This window comes from Eurytemora carolleeae, unplaced genomic scaffold, assembly GCF_000591075.1.
Source record: "Eurytemora carolleeae unplaced genomic scaffold, Eaff_2.0 scaffold1811, whole genome shotgun sequence".
In the NCBI taxonomy this organism is placed as follows: domain Eukaryota; kingdom Metazoa; phylum Arthropoda; class Copepoda; order Calanoida; family Temoridae; genus Eurytemora; species Eurytemora carolleeae.
Window position 1 is genome coordinate 5,699 of NW_019397710.1, and position 27,696 is coordinate 33,394.

General features: G+C 32.0%; 2 protein-coding genes and 3 long non-coding RNA genes across 6 annotated transcripts in view; 1 reads left to right on the forward strand and 4 right to left on the reverse strand.

The window, feature by feature from the left end:
- Positions 1 to 8,574, forward strand: part of LOC111715603 (uncharacterized) — a 12,877-nt gene extending 4,303 nt beyond the window's left edge. Inside the window, exons 3-12 of the mRNA XM_023490956.1 lie at positions 449 to 586; positions 1,153 to 1,507; positions 1,828 to 1,883; positions 2,305 to 2,350; positions 3,508 to 3,568; positions 4,892 to 5,052; positions 6,622 to 6,692; positions 6,838 to 7,312; positions 7,749 to 8,184; positions 8,242 to 8,574. Of these exons, the coding sequence (XP_023346724.1) occupies positions 449 to 586; positions 1,153 to 1,507; positions 1,828 to 1,883; positions 2,305 to 2,350; positions 3,508 to 3,568; positions 4,892 to 5,052; positions 6,622 to 6,692; positions 6,838 to 7,312; positions 7,749 to 8,184; positions 8,242 to 8,500 (2,058 nt within the window). The 3' untranslated portion in view covers positions 8,501 to 8,574. The remainder of the gene's footprint in view (positions 1 to 448; positions 587 to 1,152; positions 1,508 to 1,827; positions 1,884 to 2,304; positions 2,351 to 3,507; positions 3,569 to 4,891; positions 5,053 to 6,621; positions 6,693 to 6,837; positions 7,313 to 7,748; positions 8,185 to 8,241) is intronic.
- A 2,241-nt stretch (positions 8,575 to 10,815) lies between these two features.
- Positions 10,816 to 12,592, reverse strand: LOC111715596 (trypsin-1). The gene is made up of 4 exons (XM_023490954.1): positions 12,487 to 12,592; positions 11,880 to 12,090; positions 11,315 to 11,723; positions 10,816 to 10,992 (listed from the first exon to the last, which is right to left on the reverse strand). The coding sequence occupies exons 1-4, from the start codon at positions 12,527 to 12,529 to the stop codon at positions 10,849 to 10,851; spliced, it is 807 nt and encodes a 268-aa protein (XP_023346722.1). The 5' UTR covers positions 12,530 to 12,592; the 3' UTR covers positions 10,816 to 10,848.
- A 5,575-nt stretch (positions 12,593 to 18,167) lies between these two features.
- On the reverse strand, positions 18,168 to 21,690 carry LOC111715597 (uncharacterized). Its single transcript, XR_002768263.1, has 12 exons — positions 21,611 to 21,690; positions 21,381 to 21,436; positions 20,705 to 21,063; positions 20,481 to 20,539; positions 20,253 to 20,300; positions 20,052 to 20,093; positions 19,544 to 19,598; positions 19,338 to 19,385; positions 19,034 to 19,073; positions 18,718 to 18,873; positions 18,491 to 18,553; positions 18,168 to 18,327 (listed from the first exon to the last, which is right to left on the reverse strand). It is a non-coding gene; the product is annotated as an uncharacterized LOC111715597 (long non-coding RNA).
- A 348-nt stretch (positions 21,691 to 22,038) lies between these two features.
- On the reverse strand, positions 22,039 to 25,458 carry LOC111715598 (uncharacterized). Its single transcript, XR_002768264.1, has 7 exons — positions 25,417 to 25,458; positions 24,121 to 24,184; positions 23,682 to 23,730; positions 23,384 to 23,446; positions 23,009 to 23,061; positions 22,464 to 22,533; positions 22,039 to 22,150 (listed from the first exon to the last, which is right to left on the reverse strand). It is a non-coding gene; the product is annotated as an uncharacterized LOC111715598 (long non-coding RNA).
- A 121-nt stretch (positions 25,459 to 25,579) lies between these two features.
- Positions 25,580 to 27,696, reverse strand: part of LOC111715599 (uncharacterized) — a 4,874-nt gene continuing 2,757 nt past the window's right edge. The window contains exons 3-10 of one of the 2 annotated variants that reach the window (XR_002768266.1): positions 27,458 to 27,530; positions 27,160 to 27,217; positions 26,894 to 26,958; positions 26,603 to 26,659; positions 26,342 to 26,397; positions 26,074 to 26,118; positions 25,863 to 25,908; positions 25,580 to 25,681 (exon numbers count right to left, since the gene is read on the reverse strand). This is a non-coding gene — a long non-coding RNA (uncharacterized LOC111715599). The remainder of the gene's footprint in view (positions 25,682 to 25,862; positions 25,909 to 26,073; positions 26,119 to 26,341; positions 26,398 to 26,602; positions 26,660 to 26,893; positions 26,959 to 27,159; positions 27,218 to 27,457; positions 27,531 to 27,696) is intronic. The other variant, XR_002768265.1, reaches the window with a different exon arrangement.

Below are 27,696 nucleotides of genomic sequence, written 5' to 3' on the forward strand. Positions count from 1 at the left end.
CTAGTATCCACATCAAGATCTAGTATATCCACATCAAGATCTAGTATCCACATCAAGATCTAGTATATCCACATCAAGATCTAGTATCCACATCAAGATCTAGTATCCACATCAAGATCTAGTATCCACATCAAGATCTAATATCCATATCAAGATCTAGTATCCATATCAAGATCTAGTATCCACATCAAGATCTAGTATATCCACATCAAGATCTAGTATCCACATCAAGATCTAGAATCCATATCAAGATCTAGTATCCATATCAAGATCTATTACCGGAGATAGTATTTAATAATTTTGAAATCTGAACAATTTTTTAAAATATCTCCGGTAATATTGACAGCACAAAAAAGACAGACCACATTTTGAAAATCCCAGGACCAGAAATCTTGTAGTCATTGTTTCAAGAGTCATTCCTGTTAAAACTGAAATTGTATTTGTTTAGATCAAAGCTGAATCTGATGCTCAAACTGTTTTTGTATCCCAGCAGCTGTTTTACCTGGAAGCGCAGCTGCGAAAAAAGCAGCAGAAGATTCAAGAAGAGCTGCAGGATAAAGATGCAATAATAGCTGCACAGAAACAGGTTTCCATATAATTTTAAACATTATTAGATTTTTAAGTTGGATTAATTAATTTTACAGTCAATGTTGCTAATTCTAATTAAATTAACTTAATGTTTATAATTTCCATTGTTATCATCGATGCAGAGTTGGCAATGTCCGATTTCACAATGGTAGCCTTGAAACCTTTCTCTGATCAATGATGGGGAAGATATTGTCGTTTTTCTAGATTTTAAAGCTTTTAATTCGGATATTTGTCACTTTTGTGAAGAAACCTCAATTGAAAATAATCAGTTTATTAAATTACAAATTTAATATCTAATTCACACTTGTTCAAAAAAAGCTTTTAAGGGTGCCATTGTGAATAGGGCATTGCCATTTTTGCATGGAGGGTCATTTGAAATCATGCTCACGGTCCATTTAAGGTGCGTAAAGAATTTAATATTGATAATCATCAAAAATATTTCAATTTTGATATAATGTTACATTACAAATTGATGTTATAATAGGTTCTAAATCGAATTTAATTTTTAATGACACTCGTTAAAATTAGAAAAAAATGTCTTTATTAAATGTTTACATTTTTTAGGAAATTGATCAACTCCGCCGTACTGTACTTGAATTTTCTGCTAAGCAGTCTCTATACGGAAGCCTAAGAAGGCCTAAACGGGAGCGTCCCCCTGCTGCTGAGTTGTACAGTTCCAGTGACAGCAGCTCCCCTGGTTCTTCTCCCAAACATCTTCAGCTGGCGCGTCAGCTGTCTGATGGACCACGTGTACTGTCAGCTGATCAAAAACAGCTGAACAAAATGGCGGAAACCCCGTGTGTGAATTTATCGCGGCAAACCAAGTTGATCAGCCGGGGTACAGAGAGACCGAAGCTGAAACAAGCAATTAGTGTCGGCAACTTGAATCTGGAAAGTGAGGACAATCAAAAACCACGAGGAAAGTTTTATTTATAATTTATAAAAAAACATTTTGGTTAAAATGTTGGAAAATCATTTAATTTAGTTTGGTTTAATATTCTTAAAAGGACACCTGCGCAATGGCGCAGAGATTTTTTAACTTGACCATATAGGGTCAAAACTATTTTCAAATAAATGTCAGTGTTAAGATTTTATTATCACTCAAACATTTTCTTATAAGCTGAATTAAATTTTTTTCTAAAAATGTTATCCCTGAAGTTTTGCATTTTAATATTAGTACAATTTTGGGAGATAAAGTCCAAAGAAGTTAAAAACTTTATAAAAAAAATTGTTCTGCAGGAATTTTAAAACCAACATTTAATCTTCCCCGGAAACCCCCAGTTCCGAGTAGACAGGTATTTTTTGTGAATTAAAATGGACTGTACAAGTAATTTTATGTGAGCCTTCATTTGAAGAGAGAACTATCCGATTCATACCGGTCCCTTTGTAAGGTCACTGACAGTCCACTTCTAGATTTAAATGTTTTGTAATTCGATGAATATTTTGTTTGTGTCTCATCGAATATAATCAGGGGGCAGGCATAACTCTCCTAATTTTGCCTGTGGCTGTGGCTGTACAACAAGAAGTTTAAAATTTCAGATGCCCCCTCTACTAATATCTCGATGAATATAATCGATGATGCGCAAACAAGAAAATGGAGATTGGAAAAAGCTATCAGCTGCGATCATCTGATTATTTATAGAATTTAATTAAAACTAAAATTATGAAACTATTATTATTATTATTAAAAAACTTAACAAAAATCTGAATAATTAGGCGGTGAACGAGAAACTGAATATTGCTCATGTATCCGAGGATTCAGGTAACTAATCTAACAATTTGATCGTTTTATCGAACTTACCGAAAACATTAAGAAACAACGAACTTTTTGTTAAAAATAACGAACAGAATGTCAGGTATAGTGAGATTCAGAAAACTTTGGAATATGAAGACAACTTTATGACACAAGTTAAGACTTTTTAAATTGTCTGCAATGAACATTAGACACAACAATTGTGCGGTGTAAACAGACCTATTGGTGTAAACAGACCTATTTCATTAAATAAGTTATTTAATAGCTTACTAATTAAGCTATTTGCTTTGCAACAAAATCAAATGCACTTCTGCAGTATTGTTTTAATATCGTCTTCATATTCCACAGTTTTCTGGTTATCACTGTATATGAATGCTTGTTACACATTCTTACCGTGTTCAAGTCGTTGGTTTAAATATTTTAGTAAATTGTTTTAACAAAATGCTGTTTTTTGCTAATAGTTTTTGATTAAACATCATATTCAAATAATTCTTAAAAATATTTTTATCCAAAATGGTGTTTGGGTTGAGTTTTATGCCCAATTCTTAAATGAGAAATAGTTTTTATACCAGATATTTTGGAGATATTATAAAGAAAGGCTTTTGGTAAAAACTACAGTAATAACTAGAAAACTCTGAAATAGAAAGACGACTTTTAAATTCAAGTTAGGACTTCAACAAGTTCAATGAACATTAGACATAGCAATTGTACAGCGTAAAAAGACCATTTTCACTTATATTGTGCTCTGCTAAGTTAATAGTAAAAAATATTTGCTTTGTAACAACATCAAAAGTATTGCTAAAATGTCGTCTTTCTATTCCATTGTTTTTTGGTTATCACTGTATTCTAGATTTAGACAAACGAGTTAAAAGAAGAATTGTTTTTACCTTTTTCACTCCGATTATTATAAATAATTTTAGAAAATTAATCTTAGAAGCAAGTTTTCTAAATGATCCATCCTCGATTTTCGGTTCAATATATGTAGCAATTTTAGAATGTAAAAACTTGTATGTATAGGAATCAAATGAACCCTGATTTTTGTCTTTATAATACTGCACTACCCGACCTAGCCAATCACTCCCTTTCAGAATAAATCCAAGTATAATTTTCAAAAGTAAATATTAAAAAAATATATATTATGAAAATAAATATTTTAAATAATTCAGGGAGAGAGAGTGATGTTCGTAGCTCACCAGGCAGGGAGTCCCCAGATCCTTCATCCTTAAGGTCATTCATGCAGAGGTCAAGGTCATTCATGCAGAGGTCAAGGTCATTCATGCAGAGGTCAAGGTCATTCATGCAGAGGTCAAGGTCATTCATGCAGAGTCAAGGTCATTCATGCAGAGGTCAAGGTCATTCATGCAGAGGTCAAGGTCATTCATGCAGAGGTCAAGGTCATTCATGCAGAGGTCAAGGTCATTCATGCAGAGTCAAGGTCATTCATGCAGAGGTCAAGGTCATTCATGCAGAGGTCAAGGTCGAAATTGTAGAGATCATTTTAGAGGTCATTTGCTTGCAAAATTATGGGGTGCACATTCATCTATATAAATTTGGCTTGTCTGTCTGTTTGTTTGTATCCAATAAACGTCAAAACGGCTGAACCAATCGGGCCAAAATTTTTGTGGGATGTCGCGTGACCCCAAGGAATGATGAAAATTTAAAAAATTTGTGTTGAAAAGTTTTTTATTTTTGTAAAAAGTTTTAAAATCTTGAAAATCCGTAAATTTTTTTTTTAAATCCTCGAAATTTTTTTTCTTTGTTTTTCAATGTTTCAATGAGAACAAGTTCACAATTGAATTGAGATTTACCCATAATAGTGTAAAACCCTTTGAAATATTGTCAAGACGACATTTCATAAGTTCTTTCGTTGCCTCAAAAACTGTGGGGTAAACTATAGTCGTATACTGAAGGTCAAGGTCTAAATTGTAAAGGTCATTGTAGAGGTCATATACAAAACTATGGAGGGCATTTTCATATTTTGAGAGGTCAAGGTAAAAACTGTAGAGGTTTAGGTCAACATTTTTAAGTACAAAGTAAAAAAAGGTCATCATGGAGGTCAAGGTCATGGCTGTTGTTCTTAAGATCACAACAAAAGAGGCAAGGGCAATAATACAAAAGATCCAGGTAATGATTGATAACAAGGTCAATGTTTTGAAGAGATCGGTTAAAGGGACTGTAAGCATTAATTCAACTGACACTCTATGAAAAGATAGCAATGCCCGATTTACAATGGTACCCTTAAAAACCTTTATTAAAGCAATAGAAGATGGTAGAAGATATAAACGTTTTCAAGGTTTAAAAGTTTTGAATTCTGATAACTTTAATATTTTTTTCTGCATAGTTCCGTAGAAATGCGCCAGTAACTTTTGAAGAGAAACCACACTAGAAATTCTTTTGAAATTGTATACATGAATATGTCATCCATACTTGATCAGATAAATATACCATTAGCTTTAAAGGGTAGCGTTGTGAATCGGGCATTGTCATTTTTGAATGGATGGTCGTTTGAAATTACGCTTACAGTCTTTTTTAATCCATTCTCTTCTTCAGGAGATCTATTGACAGTGCTGTAAAGTCAACCGCACAGATTAACAGACGATGTCACAGCATTGATAACAGCTACAGTGTTGATAACAGTTACAGACTGGACAGCGGTAACAGCTCTATTGATTACTCTGACAGTTGTTTAGATAACAGATTTGTTGCCCCAGGTAAAATACTGAATTTTAGCAAAGATAAAATTTTCAACAACAAAATAAGTATTGTTTCGCAGTGCTATAAAGTTTTTATTAAGATTTGAGATTATGAGAAAGTACAATTTTAAACGCTTTATAACACGTCGTGTCTTAATAAAAGTGATATGGGTAATTTTATGAAATATTTGTGTACTTGCCTTAAAATTTCAAGTATAGTTTCATTTAAATTGAAAAACAATTTTTTTTACACTTTATAACTGTTTGTATTCTAAGTTTATTTAAATATAAAAGAATATAAAAATGTGCTTTGCATGAATATTTTATAGAAATGCCCTTCAATCTAAAATATTTTTTAATGGATTATTAAAAGGATTTTATTAGAATTTAATTTTTAAGTGACCTTTAATTAAACCTTAATTAAACCCTAATTAGACCCTTAATTAAAGCTTAATTAAACCCTTAATTAAACCCTTAATTAAACTCTAATTAAACCCTTAATTAAACCCTAATTAAACCCACAATTAAACTCTAATTAAACCCTTGATTAAACTCTAATTAAACCCTTAATTAAACCCTTAATTAAACCCTTAATTAAACTATTAATTGAAATCTTAATTAAACTCTAATTAAACCCTAATTAAGCCCTTAATTAAACTCTTAATTAAACTCTTAATTAAACCCTTAATTAAACCCTTAATTAAACTCTAATTAAACCCTTAATTAAACCCTAATTAAACCCTTAATTAAACCCTAATTAAACCCTTAATGAAACTATAATAAAACCCTTACTTAAACCCTAATAAAACCCTAATTAACCCCTGTGTATACCCTAATTAAACTCTTAATTAAACCCTTAATTAAACTCTAATTAAATCCCTAATTAAACTCCTAATTAAACTCTTAATAAAACCCTTAATTAAGCCCTTAATTAAACTCTAATTAAACCCTTAATTAAACCCTTAACTATACCCTTAATTAAACTCTTAATTAAACCCTAATTAGACCCTTAATTAAAAGTTTAATTAAACCTTAATTAGACCCTTAATTAAACCCTAATTAAACCCTTAATTAAACCCTTATTAAACCCTTAATTAAACCTTAATTAAGCACTAGTAAAACCCTTAATTAAACCTTATTAAACCCTAAACAAACACTAATTAAACCCTAATTAGGCCCCTAATTAAACCCCTAATTAAACCCTAATTAAACCCTTAATTTAACCCTAAGTAAACCCTAATTAAACCCTTAATTAAAAGCAGAGAATGTCCAAAAACGTGGCTTGGCAAGTTAATAAAGATATTCAAGACGCATGTTTCTCAAAAAGTAAAATAAATGAATAATAAAAAATGGCGATATCTCTCCTTGCTGCTCAGGTAAAGATGTAGAGTGTACCCTTGTTAATTGTGCATGCATATCTTCAATCAAGGGGACACATGCATCAACAAGCAATATTCCAAGAAAAATTGATGTTTGTGATATTTTTTGGACTCTTTTTCTTCCAATTCCTTTTTTATTTTTACGGAACTAAAATTTATTTTTCGAAAATTGTTTCATTGTCTAATAGCGTTTTCTCTAATATTTTAGGGATGAATAATGAACAGTTGGAAAGATGTTTTGAGCAGTACATTTTGCCCGGGCAGGATGTAAACAAGCAGGTTGGTCACAGAAACGTAAACAACAATTCCAATTCAGTAAATTTTTTTATGTTATCATGAGAGATTTTCTTGCTACTCAGAACAAGCAATAAAAAAAAGAGAAAAAAAACTTTATTTTTTAAAAATTATAATTTACGTTTTCCAGGGTAAACGGGTGAGTTTTCAACATCAAGGAACTTTTGATTCAGCTCCTTCGTCCATAGATTCAGCTCCTTCATCCATAGATTCAGCATACGCTTCATCCCAGTTCCTTGACACTAGTTGTCCATCCACTTTCATCCAAGAAAAAAAAAGTCCAGCCGTAGTGAAAACGGAGGACAACAAAAATACCGAATCAAGTTCAGAAATCCTCAATGTCGGGGATCCTAAAACTCCGCAAAATGAGGAAAATCCGCAAAATGAGAAAACGCGCCAAAAATCTGGTTCGGGATTCACCAGGAATGTTGGAAAAGCTGAAGAAGAGAACGAGACAAAATTCCTCGCTAATGTTGGTTTAAGGCAAGAGCCTCGAAGACGTAGTATGCTGGGTCATATTCCAGACACTTCATTTAGTCTTGCCAATCAACCTTCTCCAAACTTGAGAGACTTTTCCCACTCAAACAACAGACCTTTTACAGCAGGTTTGATCAATCTTTTTAATTAGTGTATTATTTTTAAAAAAATCAAATTGAAATACCTGGATGGCTTGCCAAGCCAAATTACTGTCAAATGTAACTTTTTAAATGTAAGGGTAGTTTAAGTGACACTTTATGCAAAGATGTCAATGCCTGATTCACTAATGCAGCCTTGAAACCATTATCTGTTCAATGATTGGGAAGATATTAAATTTTTCTAGATTTGAAAGTGCTTAATTCCTGCATGTTTCCTGCAGAAGAAATGATCAAGTCACTACAGTAGAGAAACCACATTTGAAAATAAATAGTTTTTTAATCCTAAACATTGATATGTCATTCATATTTGATCAGACAACTAGCTTTTAAGAGTACCAATGTGAATTGGATGCATAAAGGGTCATCAATGTCCCTGAAAATATAACAATTTTAATTTTATATTTAGGTATCACCCACGGAACCTCGAAGGGATTGAAAGCTAAACTTCTACCCTGTTCTATCCCTACAGTTCCTATGAGCTCCCGAAGTAATCAGCTGAAGCCCGATTTCCCGCCAAAATCCACGAAATCAGTCTCTGCATCTGAGCAGCGTACTGTACAGGGGATAAAAAAGAAAGCTCCCAATGTCCCACCACCAGCTCCACCTTTACCAAAAGTATCCCTAAGCACCCCAACTAAACCCCTAGGAGCAAGAGCCTCAAATTCAACCTCAGAATCTCAAAGATGTCAAGGACAAACTGCCCTGGCCTCGGATGCCATGCCACCTTCAATTTTTCAAGATGACGACCACTCTAGTCTAAACAACCTTTCTAGTCAAAACATGGAATTTGATCCTAGTCTCTCAAACAGATTTAAAGCAGTTATTTCAGAAATAACTCACAGGTATAGTTTTAACAATTTTAACTTAGCTTAATTTAACAATAAACATTTTTTCTTTAGGTCACCTAGTCGGAAAGATTTTCAAAACGCATTGGCATCAAGCAGAAATCCGCCAAATGGACCTGTCGCCATTTTGAATTCTCCAAACCATACCAAACTTTGTAAATCCATCTCCCTAGAGTCTAGTCCAATAATTTCGGGATTATTGCGGGAAAATATTAATTTGATTCCATCTTCTTCAATTCAGATCAAATCTGTTTCTAATTCATTTGTTGTAAACAGTTTTGAATATTGTTTTGATAATCAAAAGTATATTTAATGGGACTTTCAATCTGTTTTAAGCTGATGTTAGGTACCCACTCAATTTAAAAGCTACACGCCCAATTCACAACGGTACCCTTTTATACCTTTCTATGATTAAAATGATTAAAATATGTTCGTTTTCATGTTTAAACATGTTGAATTTTATAATCTTCATTCCCTCTCTCTGTAGAGAAGTTCGAAAGTCACTCTGAGGAGGGAGGGAACCCCCGGACGCCATGAGCCTCCACTATGCAGAAACGAGCATCCCAGATGTGCTAGGCAGACCGAGCCTCCGTTATGCAGTAATGAGCACGCGCAAATGTGCTTGTGTAAAATAGGAGGTTTTTTAAAACTTGTGTTTTAAGTTTAAATAATAGATTTGTTTACAAATTTTTCGAAATAGTTGGAGGCTCGGTTTGTTTAACAAATTTGGGAGGCTCGCGTATGCAAAGCGGAGGCTCATGGCGTCCGGAATTTCCCTCCCTCCTCTCAGAAAAATCACAATTTCAGAAAAATTTTACCGGAAAACTTTCAAATTTTTGTAATTTTTGCTCATCGATGAAGATTTAAAGGGTACCAATGTGCATCAGCCGCACCATCCATTAAATCACTTGAATATTCGTCTACAGTCTCTTTAATAATTATTCCTTGCCACATATTCGTGTTTATATGTTAAGTCTGAAACTTTAAAAAAGTGCTAAAAGATAAACTTATTTTTTGTAAATAATTTTACTATTTGAAAGAATTTTAAGCCAACTTTTATCAAAAGATCAGTTTAAAAAACCTATCCTTTAACATAAGTGTCATAGATCAACAATTTTTTTTTTAAACCCCGAATTCTCCTGTTTATTTTTTATTCAAAAGTTTAAGCCTTTGGCCAAGGAATAAGCATCGCCATGTAAATGATATCTTGTTAAAACTGTAAATATACTTTTTTACGTAATTGTTTTAATAAATATAACAACATATGTTTTCTTTTCTTAGGGAAAATACACTTTAATTTTAACAATTGATGAACAAATTACAAAATATCAATTTGTTGAACTCCAAATCTAAATATTATTATAAAATGTTGACCAACATATAAATCTTTTTTGATCAGTTTTAACTATTTTTGTTAGTTTATCCTTACTAAGCTTTTAAATTTTAATTGTTACTCTATCTGTGAGCATCTTCTCTTTGTACAGTATAAAAAGAAAAACAATAGGTTAACAGATTTTCAAATATTTTTTAGCGCGATCTTTAAATTTCACAAAAATCAAAAGCTTTGTGGAAGGGTGAAAGTTTGAGAATGATTGCGCAAAATGCTATTTTTTCACGCAAAAATGTAGCACAACGAAAGAAAAAAAATTACACTAAAAATTGCGCAAAAGTTTTGCGAATGGAAAGCCATCCATACATGAATGGTCCACTGGAATCAGCCTAAAAATTGTTAACATAAAAAAAAGCAGAAGCAGTATAATTTTGATTTGAATGCATCTTATTTAATCACAACTGTGTGACAATGGACTGTTTATCAAAGTAAATAAATACAAAGATGAGCCTAGATCACAGAAGGATAACAACGTTTTATGTTACAAATATTCTAGAATAATATTGCGACGCACTTTAATTTAATTTTAATGTTAACTTGGTTTCTTATCTTTCAAGCTTACACTGTTATTTGAAATTTGCATTTAAACTAATGTAAAAAGTCAATTAAATGCACATTACCCAACTATGATGCCTAAAACATACAGGGTTATCCAAAAAGAATGTGACTTTAGAGACGACTGCGCGGAATTTATGAGTCCCCTAAGCTGTAAAAGAATTTCTTTCTCTGTAAAACTATTTAAAGGCTTATCATAAGCAGATTACCTGCTCGTTATTGTTTTGACATAATTAATGACTCATCCTTTTCGGATAACCCTGTACATTATTGTTAATCGAGGAAAGCCTAATTTTCGTTTTACCAAGATGCAAATATGTGACCAAGGGAGAAAAGAAAGGTGTCATGACTGATCAAAAGTAACTGTTAGTGTTTCAAACCTTGATAGAATACAATTTTGAAAGTTTTTAAAACTTTTAGATGAATCAAAGATAGATTTTTTCAGTGACATGAACAAAGAAGTATAAAAGACAATAAAACCTTGCTATTTGATGCTACAAGTGTAAGACCTCAAATCAGAAGATATAATCATAAAATCAATTTTTAATTTCTTTTTCAGAAAAGATATGTTGAAAGCCATTATATAGGCATCTTATTCAACAGAACACTTTTTCAGAAATAGGTCTGAAGAAATGTTCAATTACTAAGATCTTAATACTAATACAAACTTTGTAAACAAAATAAAATTTAAAGAAGTAGAGATTTATTTGAAATTTTTAAAGAGTATTGCTGTTAATCCATTCAACGAAGTAGCTGGTCTGGGTGTAGACACCGGGGTATCCGGCCTCGGCACATCCATATCCCCAGGAGACAACTCCAGACAGTTGCTTTCCGCACATGAATGGTCCACCGGAATCACCCTAAAAATTGTTATTATTACAAAAAAGATTGAAAAAATTTATAAAGAACAGATGTCGGAGAAAACGGGATCTAAAGGGGCTGTCTGTGTAATTTTAAGATGGCAATGCCCGATTCATAATGGTATCCTTGATACCTTTATCAAATCAATAATGTGGAAGATATGGTTGTATTTCTGGTTTTAAAAGGGTTTCTATTTATATCTAGTTCATGCTTGATCAGACAAAGGTGTTAAGGGTACGGTTGTAAATCGGACACTGCCATCTTTGCATGGAGGGTAATTTGAAATTTAGGAAAATTTAATAAAAATCTCATGAAAATTACCTGGCAGGAGTCCTTGCCTCCGGCATCTAATCCAGCGCAGATCATAGAGTCATAGATGGAGCTCTGTCCGTAGGAGCCACGGCAATCATCATCAGAGACAACAGGGACATCAACCTTTCTCAAGGTGTTGGCAATAGAGCCTCCAGCTGAGGTGGTTCCCCATCCGGTGACAGTGCACACAGTTCCGGCATCGTATTCCTCGTTGACGGAGGGCAGAGCAATGGCGGCAACGTGTGCTCCGTAGGTGGCGGGAGTCTCCAGACGGAGGAGGCAGATATCATTGGAGATGGTGTTGCTGTTGTAGTCGGGGTGCTGAACAATCTCTGCGACCTGAATGTTTTCTTGGTCGGCATCATCGGCATTAAGTCTATGGTTTCCAACTGCTACTCCTAGTCTTTTGGCACTCTGGCTAAAAGATTAAACAATATTAATTTTATTACTTTAATCTGTTTGCAAATAACGAAAGGGAATGTAGAATGAACTAAAAATTAAATTTTGAAACAATTGCAATTCATTCAAATAATTTTTGTTCATAAAAAATAAATTTTTAAAGGGAAAAACTTACCCATCACAGCAGTGAGCGGCGGTAACAACCCAGGTCTCAGAGATCAAAGATCCTCCACACATGAGGCTGCCATCAGGACCTCCACGGAGAAGAGTGATCTGATGTGGGAACTCTCCGTACTCAGCCTCAGTACCTCCAACAATTTGGCCTCCACCACGGCTCAGGGGAGTTGAACGCTCGAAGTTCAAGAGTTTTCCAACTCTTGGTGCTCCTGCAATTAAAGAAAATATTACAAAAATTATGATTTTGAAGATTTTTGTCAACTTTTGTTTAAGGGTTTACAATCATGAGTTTAAAAGCAGTATTAGGGAAAAAATTACAACATTTCCTCAAAAGATGTTTTTTATTTTCTTTAAAGGTTTTACTCTGTGAATAAATAAATATTTAGAAAAAATTATTTCTGATAAGATGAGGAGGATGGGGATGGGGGGATGAGCACTACCGCAAATTTATTGAATTTAAACAAATTTGAAGAATGATACTACCAATGGAAATCTTTTAAGGAAAAAAAATTATTTTAATTCAGGGATTTACAACAAACGTAGTGTTTTAAAATTATGAAACTTCTTAGATTTTTTATTTAAGACTTGAAATTGTTTTACTGAACCTGAAGCAAGGGCAGCTAAACCTAGAACAATGAAGACCTTCATGTTGAATGATTATCAACGGTTGGTCAGCCATCTTTTATATTCTTCTTTATCTCAAGCAATGTTTGCTATCGGAGACGTGACGCCCCACTCTGCATTATACGTCAGAAACAAAGTAAATTTTTAATTTTTTTCGATAAATCATTTTTACTCCTTCGTTAATTTGTTTTATCAAATTATAAATTTTCAAGTTTTGATATCTTGAACCTCCCTATTTATAAAATCATGTCAAAATTTCTGTTTATTTTATTAAACTTTGTAAAACTTCTTATCTTATAAAACTTTGGTCTTGGAAAACAAATTCCCTGCGTAAAAACATCAGGGTCAAACAGTATTTTTCAGCCAAAACTTGCTGGGAATATAATGACGGTCGAGTTAAAGGGACTGTGAACGTAATTTTAAGTGATCTAAAACTTAAGAAAGAGAGTTCAAGCATGCCCGATTCACAACGGTAACTTTCAAACCTTGGCCTGGTCAAGCAGGAGTGAAATATCCATATTTTTCTATTTGAAAATTGATTATTTTCAAATGAGGGTTTTCCATAAAAATCACTCAAGATTTAGCCAGCAGTCCCTTTCATTCAATTTAAATGTATTTAGACAATAAACGTAGGTACAACTTAACGAATTCGTCTATTGGACATGGAAAAAAGTATTACGGAATAAAAACACCGGAAAAAAGTTTAATGAAAAAACTCCAAAACAAATAAAAGTCCTTTGAAAAAGTCATTGGGAAAAATCATATGCTTTTTAATCAAGGACTATTCTTATGGATATCTATGACTTTTTCCTCCGGACTTTGTTGGTCATAGAAAATAGGACTTTTTCCAAATGCTTTTTTTGATTGTGACTTTAATAGATGTTACCGACATAAAATAATCAAGTGCAGAATGTTTTGAAATCATTTTCAAAACATTTAAAAAATTTACATATTTGTTATTCTTTCCGCAGCTTTTTACATTTTAATAAAAGTACAGTAAGAACCAGACAACTCTAGAATAGGAAGACGACTTTTAGACCCAAGTTACTGGTTGACTTTTTACATTACAACACGCGACTGGCACAAATAAAAAAAATTGGCAAACTTTTTTGAACCCTGGGACTTTTAAAAGTCCATTGAACATGAGACACAGCAATTGAGCAGTGTAAACAATTATTTCACTTGAAAACGGATTTTTTATAAGTATAAGTATTAGCTTGGTAAAAACATCAAATACACGATAGATTGCTTAAATGTCGTCTTCCTATTCCACAGTTTTCATTCTTTTTACCAATTTAAGTAAATACGTCAATCATGAAAATGACTGTTTTTTTTTAAATTACTTTCTCAACAACTTAAATATTGGTTTGAAATAACAAAGATTCAATAATTTTGTGTTAAAAACGGAAATAGGAACTTTATAATGGGGCAGAAGTTAACAAGTTTAATTGATTCTCTCCATGCTAGATGTGTTAAGTGTTAACTCTTCAATATGAATGAGTCCGTTTATAATTGCCGACATGGGAAGTTAGGACATTTTAAGGATATGCTTCATTATTCTCCTTAATTAATGTTAAGAATTAAATTTAATTCCTAACATTAATTGGATACATTTTAACTTCTGTAATAAAAAGTATCAACAGAAATTTATCCAAAGAAATTAAGTCTTTGCCGCAAACTCTGCTTTTCTAAATTCTATATGTTTGGATTCCAATGTCGTAGACCTTAGATATTTCTAACTATGAATTCTGTTGGATCAAATTAAAACATCAAAGATTTACGACATTGGGTTGTTAAGATTCAGGGATTATAAAATCAGAGTTTGTGGCAAAGACTTGATTCCTTTATTCAAGTAGATCAAAAATCATACAGTTAGAAGGAACTAACATTTTCTTAGTATTATCGAATCAAAATTTGTAAGACCCGTAATTCTTAATTTATAATTAATCATAATTAATTTTATAAATATCTTCATAATTTCAAAGAATATCTTCAAAATTTCAAAGAATGTGTTCATAATTTAGAATAATATGTTCATAATTTCGAACAATATGTTCATAATTTCGAAAAATGTCTTCATAATTTCGAAAAATATGTTCATAATTTCGAAGGATATGTTCATAATTTCAAAGAATATGTTCGTAATTTCAAAGAATATGTTCGTTATTTCAAAGAATATGTTCATAATTTCGAAGAATGTGTTCATAATTTCAAAGAATATGTTCGTTATTTCAAAGAATATGTTCGTAATTTTAAAGAATATGTTCGTAATTTCAAAGATTATGTTCATAATTTCAAAAAATGTCTTCATAATTTCGAATAATATGTTCATAATTTCGAATAATATGTTCATAATTTCGAACAAAGAAGAATGTGTTCATAATTTCAAAGAATATGTTCGTTATTTCAAAGAATATGTTCGTAATTTTAAAGAATATGTTCGTAATTTCGAACAATATGTTCATAATTTCGAAAAATGTCTTCAAAATTTCGAATAATATGTTCATAACTTCGAATAATATGTTCATAATTTCGAACAATATGTTCATAATTTCGAAAAATGTCTTCATAATTTCGAATAATATGTTCATAATTTCGAATAATATGTTCATAATTTCAAAGAATATGTTCGTAATTTCAAAGAATATGTTCGTAATTTTAAAGAATATGTTCGTAATTTCAAAGATTATGTTCATAATTTCGAAGAATGTGTTCATAATTTCAAAGAATATGTTCGTAATTTCAAAGAATATGTTCGTAATTTTAAAGAATATGTTCGTAATTTCAAAGAATATGTTCATAATTTCGAAGAATGTGTTCATAATTTCAAAGAATATGTTCATAATTTCAAAGTTTATACATAATTTCGAAGAATATGTTCATAATTTCGAAGAATATGTTAATAATTTTAAAGAACATGTTCATAATTTCAAAGAATATCTTCATAATTTAAAAGAATATGTTCATAATTTCGAAAAATATGTTGATAATTTCGAAAAATATATTCATAATTTCGAAGAATGTGTTCATAATTTCGTATTATATTTTCATAATTTCAAAGAATATGTTCTTAATTTCAAAAAATATTTTCATAATTTCGAATAATATATTCGTGATTTCAAAGAATATGTTCATAATTTCAAAGAATATGTTCATAATTTCGAATAATATGTTCATAATTTCGAAGAATATGTTTATAATTTCGAAGAATATGTTCATAATTTCGAAGAATATGTTTATAATTTCAAAGAATATCTTCATAATTTCGAAGAATGTGTTCACAATATCGAAGATTATGTTCATAAAATCGGAGAAAATGTTCATAATTTCAAAAATTGTGTTCATAATTTCAAAGAATATGTACATAATTTCGAAGAATATGTTCTTAATTTCAAATAATATGTTCATAATTTCGAAGAATGTGTTCATAATTTCAAAGAATATGTTCATAATTTCAAAGAATATGTTATATTTGTTATTCTTTCCGCAGCTTTTTACATTTTAATAAAAGTACAGTAAGAACCAGACAACTCTAGAATAGGAAGACGACTTTTAGACCCAAGTACCTGGTTGACTTTTTACATTGCAACACGCGACTGGAACAAATAAAAAAAATATGTTCATAATTCCGAATAAATGTTCATGATTTCGAAGAATATGTTTATAATTTCGAAAAATGTGTTCATAATATCGGAGATTATGTTCATAAAATTGGAGAAAATGTTCATAATTTCAAAAAATGTGTTCATAATTTCAAAGAATATGTACATAATTTCGAAGAATATCTTAATTTCAAAGAATATGTTCATAATTTCGAAGGATGTGTTCATAATTTCAAAGAATATGTTCTTAATTTCAAATAATATGTTCATAATTTCGAAGAATGTGTTCATAATTTCAAAGAATATGTTCATAATTTCAAAGAATATGTTCTTAATTTCAAAGAATATGTTCTTAATTTCAAACGCCTGTAGAGAGATCACAGGTTTTTGCCCAATAAACTTAAATAAAGAAGCCCAATCTCACTAGGGTTTCCACCGGAATTCCGGGTTATAGTTTACGTACAGAAATGGTCCGAAAATGTTTTCCCTTTCCATTATGGCGAAGGTTCCAGAAATCCAGAATTTCGGAACCATTTCCGGGAAGATTGTTTTGAACCGACCGAGCCCAAAATTTGTGAGGCAACTCACATGGTCCAAGGGAAGGTTTAAAACTGGTTTAAAAATTTGTGCGGGAAAAAATATAAATATTATTAATTTTTNAAATATTGCGGGGAAAGTGAAAACTGCAACTGTAAAATAGTCATGATGAACTAGCTATACTAAAAAATTTGTGAATATATAATTATCTAACTGAATGCGTATTAAATATATGTCAACTAATAAGTTTTAACTTTTATTGTTTTAACATTGTTTTCAATGTCTAACATTGTGTTAAAATTTCCGGTTTACGAAATGAAAACTGGAAATTTAACGGTTTACGTAACGTAAACTGGCAAAGTTTCCGGGTTACGAAATGGAAACTGGAAATTTTACGGTTTCTATTTGATCCGGAATTATTCCGGTTTACTCAACAAATTTCCGGATCATTCCATTTCCTAAACGGAACAGTTTATTCTGTGTGGTTAACCGTGCATTAATGAAGTTTATATATACGTACAATAATTTTTCAAATTATGTTTTGGAACTCTTGTGAATCCATGGAAATCTAGTGAATCTATGGAAATCTTGTGAATCAATGGAAATCTTATAAATCCATTGAAATCTTAAAATCCATGGAAATCGTGTGTATCCATGGAAATCTTGTAAATCCATTGAAATCTTAAAATCCATGGAAATCGTGTGAATCCATGGAAATCTTGTAAATCTATGGAAATCTTGTGAATCCATGGAAATATTGTTAATCTATGGAAATCTTTTTACCATCACTTGGGTAAATATAGTAGTATGTTTCAATAAACGAAAATTGCAGTCCAAATTCTTATTAGTAGTCCATTCAAAAAGATTCAACAGCAACATAAGAATTGGAAAAGTAAAAAAACGAACCTAACATGTGAAATAATAGATTATGATTCTAGCTGAAATGTCCGGCGAAGCCGTAATTCACAAATCTAAATTTTAAAAAAATTCAATTTTAGAAAAAATATGTTGAACTGTTGTTATCCATGGATTCCCTTAAAAATACAAGCCACTTTGATCCAGTAGTTTGGTCAGTTATAGCTTTTAATCGATATCATTTACTATTAATTTTTGCCGTTGATACAACACTGCCAACTTCATTAACTTTTGATATTTCAAAACTAGAGGACAAATATTAATTCATTTAGAGTCAGCCTGGAGAGGAAGTAGATGATCGGAAATGAAAACAATTCTCATTAAACAGAAACGCAGAAGATGTTGAAATTTTTAAAAAGCTTCAAAACTTTAAATATCAAGCAAAAATATTTCTCGATACAGATTACTTTCTAGGCCACTGAGACAATTAATAATTTAATAAAGGCTTCATTAAGAATCTTTCCACGTTTCAACTTCAACCTCACAGTGAAAGAGGATTTAATTAACATTTCAGCACGCAATGTCAAGTTTCAGTAAAATTAGTTCAAATATTTCTATCTAGCAGAAGACTATAGTTCTAAAAATACTGACATTGCTATAAAGCAAACTTCTCAATAAATTATATTTGGTTGTTAAATTACACATTTATTTAGATGAATAACAATATCAACCAGCAGAATTATAAATATCCCAGCATAGAACATATCCAAGAACTCAGATCATAAAAAAGCTGATAAAATCCTAGTCTTGGAAGATCAGTGTCACCTCCTGAAGAAGAACATTAGATGAAATTTAATGCATTGATCTATTTGTTTATTTATTAATCTGGACATTATTTCAGTGTGATGGAAACGTGTCATTCATAATATCAGACCCGAAAGATGAAGCATCATCAATAAAATTAAATTTACTTAAAATTAAAAAATCTTACCGGAAGCGTTAACGAGAAATCTAAACCCCGTGAATGCAGGTGTGATTATCTCAGCGCCACTACCTAAACAAAAAAAAAGGTTTAATCACACGTTTCAACAGGATGGAAATCTTATCCATATTACTGAACATTTCAGATCTGCTATTCTCAGCATAATATTCTGATCGCCCGTCGCAGTATTTTATAATCATCAAAAAAAATTTGTTGATGTGAAGAATCATTTATACCTTGTAAGATGGAGGAGCTGGAATGGATGAAGCTGAGGTAGAAGTTGATGCCGCAAAAGATGACGAAAGGGGTTCCGGAGGTGCAAAGATCCTAAAAGATTTTAGTCTCTTTTCTGATTTCCTCCTTCACTCATGTCCTGAATTTCCTCATCATTGCTGAAAATTTATCAGTTAGGAAAAGAAAATCGCAATTAAAACTGAATATTTTAACAGCTTTTCATAACTTTGAGATGAATCATTTAGGTTCATAAACACGGACCAAAGATAAAATAATCATTAACAAGAATTATTGAAGGATTTGAAATTAAAAACGTACCCAAAACATTTAGCAGCAAACTCCTATCTCAAATCTAGTCCTGCAAGCACACAAATTAATTACGTTCAATGTTCTTTTATCATTTTATAAAAAGTTATTTTTTTCATTATAGCGTATATTATATTAATCAACATAATTATCTGAGAGGGCAAGTTATTAATCATTACAAGTTGAAAAATTTCTACCTACCATGCCAGTGAACCGTTTGAGCAACAATTTTTTCGCAGAATTAAAATTCCATAAAATTGCGAGAAAATCTTTAAAATGATATTAACCAGAAAGCTGGGAGAAATCGTATACATACTTGAAGTTGAAATAGTGCGAATTTACATCCACCCACATGATGCAGAATCTAAAAACAATTGTTATGAGAAGTGTTCAAGAGTTTAAAAGTTTGTAAGTATTAAAGTTAGTTCAGGTTTACCAGTTCACCATAATTATTAAGACAGGGATAACTATTATTAATCATCATTAAAAATAACTAATATTGGACAATGAAATAAAAATCACCTTGTAAAACCAACATTAAAGAGACTTGCAAAGATCAGTGAGCTAATTCAGGATCCTGAACAACGATCTTTTATTTTCTGAAAATTAAGTATGGACACAATTTATAGTAGCCCTCCATGAAAACTATGCTGGATCCACAACTTGACTAAATAACCATCTTGTACCTACGTTTACAGTGAATTTATAATTATTACAGTTCCCAGCAATGAAAGTGCATTAACTCACAGCTGGACAAGATTGCAAAGATAAAATGATTTACTTATTACAGTTAAAGCTTTAAGGATACTGTGTAAATAGTTATTTCAGATTTCGGTTACGTATATTCAAGATTAAATTGTTCCGCAGTCTTAGGCTGCAACCACTATGATTAGAGTGGTACAGGTGGAGCTATGGATATAATTTACGTTCTTGATGACGCGACTAAATCTATTAAAAACAAGTCGTAACACAATAGAACGGGATACATTAACCCACCCTCTTTTAAGGGATAAAAAACCAAATTTTATACCTTTTAAGTTTCAGACAATTTCAGCAATGCAACAATCTACTCCTAAATAGACTTCAGTTAAACCTGGATTATAATACTCGGGACAATGTCTCAGGAAAATGAATTTCAGAATTGAAGTTTGTATCATTACTATCAGGTGAAACACGGATGTAACATCATTCAAGTCAGAATAATTTAAAGTTACGCAAAATTAGAACTTACCCATTGGACAGTATTGAGAATTGTATCTCTCGACACCCATATCTCAATCTAGAAAAATAATCTTAGATAAAAACAGAGTATTGATTCAATACGAAGAATTGTATTAGGACTAAAGTTTAAGTTTGAATTCAGTTGAAGAGGTTTGTTCAGCATCAATTTCAGGCATATGCTTGTCAAAGATTATTATTCATCAGATTTAAATAACATTTTAAAATTTTGTAATTTTACCTATCTACCGACGGTGATTTAACAGTTTCGGTGATTTAAGGATTGGTTTTCGGGAGCGCCTGAAATATCAGAAAATCAGAAAAAGAAAAAATAAATGCGACATGAACAGGTTTTGATAAAATATCAGAGCTAAAGGATGGGTATTTTCGTCACTAGCTTAAGAGTGGTGCATGTTTAATCATCATAAATCTAATCTGACTAATGTGGAAGAATGTTTCTAATACCTGATAAATCATCCAGCATGTTCCCCAGCACGCTCCATCAGCTCATAGTTTACAACAAAATCCTAGAAAAGAAACTTTAAATTCTCTATCAACATAAATGAAGTCTTCCTAGTAAGTATTAAGATTCAGTGCTACACTGATACGTCTTCATATATTTCCGAAGCTTTGCACACGCGTTTTCATCCTATTAGTTACTTTCAAAGTGATACATTTTACAGTTTCAGGCCAGGTAGAAATGTCTATTATTAATTTATCTTGCATTCCTTTTAATTAATATATCTTGCATTCCTTTTTATATTCACCTACCTTATTTAAATGCACTGAAAGAAAAACATTTTGAACACAAAGCACACTCTAGCCTAAAAATAATCTAAATTACTTCATGCAAAAACGCTTCAATTTAAGACATTTTAACGGAGAAAATCAGTTTCTGTNTAATCCTTTCATTTTGTTCCAAATTCCTGGACAATCTTTTTATTGTTCCTAAATCACTGTCCTAATCCTTTAATTTTGTTCCTATTTCCTGAGCAATCTTTTTTTTTGTTCCTAAATCCCTGTCCTAATCCTTTAATTTTGTTTCTAATTATCAATTTTTTTGTTCCTAAAAAATCTTGCCACCCCCTCATTTAAATCCTGTGTCCGCCCCTGGTGGGAAAAAAAGTATTAGAACACTCACCTTCATAAATTCAAAGTCAAGATTGAAAGTGTAACCAAGAACAGGTGTAGGAAAACCTAAAATTAAACAAAAATAAAATATTAAAATTAAATGATCATAAATAATTTTGATTTATAAAAATAATTTCAGTTCGCCCTAGTTTTCAGGCTTCATTGGGAGCCCTCCTATCTAACCATATTAAAGCAATATCATCATGTTTCAGAGTTACAGAGAGTAAGTAACAAACTAACCTCAATATTATCAGCATTCGTCAGAAATGGTACACAGCACAGCAATTCCTGAAAAAATATTTGTTACTTTCAGTCAATATATAATAAAAATATATTAAGCTACGTTAAAATCAGACATCCAAGGAAGTTTGGCCTTCATNGAGTAACCTTCTCTTGAGGGCATGCACGATTTACAATGATACCGTTAAAACCTTTGTTAGATCAAAGATACCAAGCTAAGAAAATTTCCCCAATCAAAATTTGACACAAATCGGTCTAATGGTTTCTGAGTTATGATGTAAATATTCTTATTTATAAAGCAGGAGAGTGAGTGCCAAAAAACCGCGAGTGTGTACACTAGCACGCAGTGGGAACAGTTTCTGCAAATCTATCTGCATTCATCTTTGCCAAACATAGGTGTGAGTACCATTGTAAATCTGACAGGTTTCTCTATAAAAAAAATTTACCTTGTTATCTCAAAGATATCCAATAGCTTGAAATTGTTGACTTTCAATCCAAACGCACAGTTGATCCGTGCAGCTTTGAGCTGCATTTCATTCCCTACGAAAAATAGTTGATTGTGGTCACATACATTTATTAAATGGTTCAGAAATCGGAAACTTTACATCAGTTGGTAGTGCATGTTTGGGTAATCATGGTCTTCAGATAATGTAGGTAAATTTGATCATCATTTTAGAGAAGTGACTGAAAGCGTAATTTAGTGACCTTAAGTGCCAAAAACTAGTTTCCCTTCGCCCAATTGTCCGCTTTTAAATGAGGGGGCATTTCCCACGTCCTGGTCAACAATGGCTACAGTTTTGAATCAGACATAGACTCAATTACGCTTTCAGTCCATTTAATATCAAAAATGTACCTCGGTTATCCAATGGTTCTTAAAATAGCTAACTGCATCCAACGCACTAGTATTTCCATGCAGTAATGTCCTACAATTAAATCTGTATTTAAAAACACATATATTATATAATCGTTAAGTAACTGAAACTTTACATCAGTTGGTAGTGCATGTTTGGGTAATCATGGTTTTCAGATAATGTAGGTAAGTTTGATCATCATTTTGAGCAATGAGCAGTGCTTAGGATTCGGATCAACCAGATTTTGGCTTCCTGGATCCGGATCCGCAAAATTATGCGGATCCACGGATCCGGATCCAAGGGGTAGAATATCGACCAAAACCGCAAAAAAAACTAACATTCAAATCTGAATAAAGATAAGAAAAATTCTCATTTCTGAATTTCAAGGTTTAGGATAAAAAAAAACAACCAAAAAACTTTAATATTATTTTTTGTTAAAAAATTCAATAAATCTTTAAGAAATGACCTGGATCCGAATCCGGATCTGAATGCGTATCAAACTTAAATGGATCCTAAGCACTGATTTTAAGAAGCGTTCTAATATTACCTCATTTCCACCGAATACTCGTTTAAGATTCAAAACAGGTTTCAGAATTCTACCTGAAAAATAAATTAAATGAAAGTTCGGCTTAAAACCCATGGATTAAAAGCAATTAAGCCTAAAAATGTTGATTCCTTGGGTAATCCTGTCAGAGTATGATTCAACCTGACAGGGACCATTAGAAAGCAATGTTTTTTGTCGCCACCAGATTGACCCAGAGACCCACAAAGAGATCCAGGGCTTCGATTTGGGGCAATTTATAAAAACTTAATTCAAAATAATAGCGACCTTCCAGCAATAGAAAATTAGATGTGCGAATTAAATCACAATTCAGATACAAAACATTTTCAAGCAATATTTTCATAATAAGTGTTAAAATACCTTTTATCAATTTAAACTCTGGTCATAGAGTGAAGTGTCGAGAAAAATGTAGTCTCCTAGAACCTAATATAAAAATGTTATAAATAGTTGATTGCGAGATTAAGAAGATATAATATTTCCAGACGAGTTTTCAGATACTATCTAGTAAGTCAACATTTAATTCTGTTGTCCCTATCTTTATACATCATTTCATAACAAAATAAAGAACCATCAACGTATTTCATGATTACACGCGATGAATTTTATTCATCAGAACGGGTTAACTAAGTACCTAACAGCCCCTTCAAAATTTAATTACCTTGATTTTGGTTTAAAATGCGACTAAAGTATCTTCATAGCTGTAACTCCTGAAATAGGATCAAATAAGATTTGTTTCAGTGAAACAAAAATGTTGAAATTCCAATAAATTTAATTTCAGTTGATATTTTTTAGTTTCATATTTTTCAATACAGGTCTGTGTATTTTCATCATTGATTGATTTAGATTAATCTGTGGCGCAAGGTTATCAAGAACATGCATAATGGGACTGAAGCTGAAATTAAACTGATTCATGCCAAGTTAACAACCAGATTCACAAAGGTACCCTTAAATTAAAAACAACTTCAATATATATCAGGATCAATCAAATAAAAGTTTAACTTCCATGATCGGATATTGCTTACTTAGCATGCAGTAAAATGAAATGACGCTTCCTGGCCACAGAAGTTATCTTCTTCATGGATCACATCTCTAGTTACCTTCAGTTTTCGTAGAATTGAATGCCAAACTTCCGGTCTTAGATCACCAGAGAGATTAACTTTCCTAAAACAAAAAAAAATGTATTTTCAGAGCAGAAAACTGTAGAATTGTGGTTGTCAAGATTCATGCTTCAACTCCTGGTTTTACTAAACCAGAGATAATTTAAATACGCATTTGAAAAACCGGTTTTTTTCCTGGTGTTAATTGTGTCATATCAATTGACCTAAACATCAATTAAATAAGTGTAAGTTTTGGATTAATGTTGGTTAAGACTAGCGTTAAAAGTGATAAGTCATAAAATGTGATAAAAAATATTTTTTAATAAGTTCGTATTAACATGATTAATTTATATTTGCTGAAATGCTCTAAAAGCCGGCTTTTGAACAGCTGACTTTAATTCAATCTGATATTAGTTCAATCGAAATAGCGTTGTATCTGTAATTGTTATTAAGTATCTGTAATTGTTATCAAACGTAGCTTTTATACAGTATAGGGATATCCAAAAAAGAGGATTAAGAATAAAATCATAAGTGTGTACATTGGATACTCAGATTAAGCGACCAGGATTAAGGATAAGTGTTCAGCTCAGGTAATTAAATCGTTGGCAGAAGAGGGGGGGGGAGGGTTAAATGAATGCGTCAGATTGTCGGAAAGGTTTCGTATCCCGCAGTACAAATATACAGTCAACATAACGACAGATGTAGAGGATATTGCAGTATGAACGCCAAGTATAGCATGGTAGTACAAGCCTGTAGCCGATACAGTTCTATTCTATATATAGAGTTCAAATATTCAATGTTGACACTATTTAACTAGGATAATTGCTCATTATCCTGAAAAATTATCAAGTTATCGTAACAGGGGTAAACAATTTCCAATATTCTACACAAGATGAAAAATTATCGTTCTGAGCTAGTAACTTTTTGACAAGTTACTACCAAACTCAATCCCACTATCTTGATATAACACTTTCTTCACTAAGAATTATCATAAGAATCAGACAGATTGCATAATTGCATATTTGTTACATACAATACTTTTATTTGAAGTGTCAATGAACAAATTAAGGGAAAATTTTTAAAAAATTTTAAGAAATGAAAGAATTATTAAGAAACATTCTTGGTAGTAGGCAAGTATGAGTTCGATAAGATTTGTATCAATGTTTTTGGAAGATAAAACCAAGGGCAGAATCTAACGAGACAAAGATTTAGTATTGCACATTGGTTCGAGAAACAGTTCTATCGAAAAGAAGTTTTCCCAAGAAATGTGCCATATTTAAAATTTAAAATTTTTACCTTGAAAGAACCGTCCTCCAGAAAAAAAAAAAAACCCTAAACAAGCCCCCAAAAGAATAAACCTTAAAATTTTATCACTTAAAGAGTAGAGTTTGTTAAACAAAATAAATTCAGCCCTATCATTGATAATCACATGATATTCATGGTTAAAAAGCTCTTTGATTAATTCATCATGGAATTTTTATTTTCTTGAATAATTTACCAAAAATGATCACCTGTTGAACACTTTCTCGCTGGACGTTACGCTAGGACTAAAGTTAAATTCCTAAATAAAAAATCTCTTAAAAAAATGAAAGATTCAGAATTTTTAGTTGAAATGGGATGGAATCAGACATCCAAGGAAGTTTGGCCGTCATAGCTTGAGCTCCGGTGGAAACCGCGAATGGTAATGGTAGAATATTTCATCATTAAAAGGGGAGGGGGAGGGATTTAGTTTAAAATCTTACCTTACTAACTCAGTGTCCACAAGATAGACAAAAATGTCCAGGCGGCCTAAAAAATTGAATTTAATGACAGGTTCTGGTAAACAGAGACAAATTTAATAATTTTGTATTTCAGAAGGAAAGCAGCATAGATTTGGTTTCATTAAAATCAAACGGTAATTCCATTTTATTCATCATAATAATCCCCCCCTTTCCCGATAAAAATATTGGTTACCTTAAAAATGATCAAAATCTCGAGAATCCAGATGTTTCCAGATTCCTAAAAATTGACAAATTAAATTTTGGACAACGTTAAAAATCAACCAACGAGATTGTTGCAAAAATCAGACAAATGCCTTGGTCTTCACGTGCGCTTAGGAAACAGAACGTTCCCCTCGCAGTTAAGACTCGTCAGATAACACATCACTTTGAATCCTTTTCTCCAAGGGCGTATATTAAAATATTTTGAACGCCATGGAACAACATAAAATAAATATATTAACCTTTTAACAGAGATTCAATCTGGACTCTCAGCATTGTGATTTGACAACGACTCATCCTGAACAAAATAAATTTATATTTCAAGCTTTGTCTAAACGCGCTGAACATATTTTTAAAAGATAGATCAGACAAATGCCTTAGTCTTCACGTGTGCTCAGGAAACAGAACGTTCCCCTCGCAATAAGACTACTGACGCGGATTATTCATCACTTAGATTTACAAAATATTGTGAACGCCCCTGAAACAGTAACAAAAATATTCACCTTTGACAGAGAACTAAGTATAAAGAGATGAATCGACAGCAACCATCATAGCTCGTCCTGAACAAAAAAATATTATTTTAAGCTTTGTCAAAAATCATTTAATTTGTTAAAAGTTAAATCAGACAAATGCCTTGGTCTTCACGTGTGCTTAGGAAACAGAACGTTCCCCTCGCAATTAAGACTCGTCAGATAACACATCACTTAAAATCCTTTTCTCCAAGGGCGTAAAGAAGGAAGTGTTCATTTTTAAAATATTTTGAACGCCCTTGAACATAAAAAAAATATATTAACCTTGTAAAAGTTTAAACGGAGTTTCAATCTGAACTCTCAGCAATGTGTTTTGGCAACGACTCGTCCTAAACAAAAAAATTAAGAATTCAAGCAAAGTCCAGAGCACTTAACATATTTTAAGATTTATCAGACAAATGCCTTGGTCTTCACGTGTGCTCAGGAAACAGAACGTTCCCCTTGCAGTAAGACTACTGACGCGGATTATTCATCACTTAGATTTACAAAATATTGTGAACGCCCCTGAAACAGTAACAAAAAATATTCACCTTTGAACAGAGGACTAAGTTTCAAGAGATGAATCGGCAACAACCATCATAGCTCGTCCTATACAAAAAAAAGTTATAATTTTAAGCTTTGACAAAAATCATTTAATTTGTTAAAAGATAGATCAGACAAATGCCTTAGTCTTCACGTGTGCTCAGGAAACAGAACGTTCCCCTCGCAGTAAGACTACTGACGCGGATTAATCATCATTTTGGTTAAGGGGTGAGGATCTTGTTAGTAACTCCAGAGCGTCCCGTATCATTGATCATCTCCAAGCTTTAGCGCCAAGAATATACGCACCTCAGTATAATCTCTGCGAGAGACATCGAGTCCGTCATAGAGAACAATTTTAGGACCAATCCCCGGCCCCCTCCTATCAATTATGTACATTTACTTTTATATTATTGAGGGTTGGATTAGGTGAAGACAATTTCTGGGCCGCGCGCTGCGGTTAGAATGGGCTAGACGCCGGACGCCGAGCGCCGCGGCCACATAATCAATTTTACTGAAGTACAAAGTTGATAGGAGTGGGGGGGGGG

Excerpts from the sequence above, each read along its gene's own strand:
- LOC111715596 (XM_023490954.1), bottom strand. The coding sequence starts at position 12,529 with ATGAAGGTCTTCATTGTTCTAGGTTTAGCTGCCCTTGCTTCAG. Across the intron at positions 11,724-11,879 it reads GCCGCTCACTGCTGTGATGG|CCAGAGTGCCAAAAGACTAG; the intron begins GTAAGTTTTTCC and ends TTAATCTTTTAG. Across the intron at positions 10,993-11,314 it reads GAGGCAAGGACTCCTGCCAG|GGTGATTCCGGTGGACCATT; the intron begins GTAATTTTCATG and ends AACAATTTTTAG.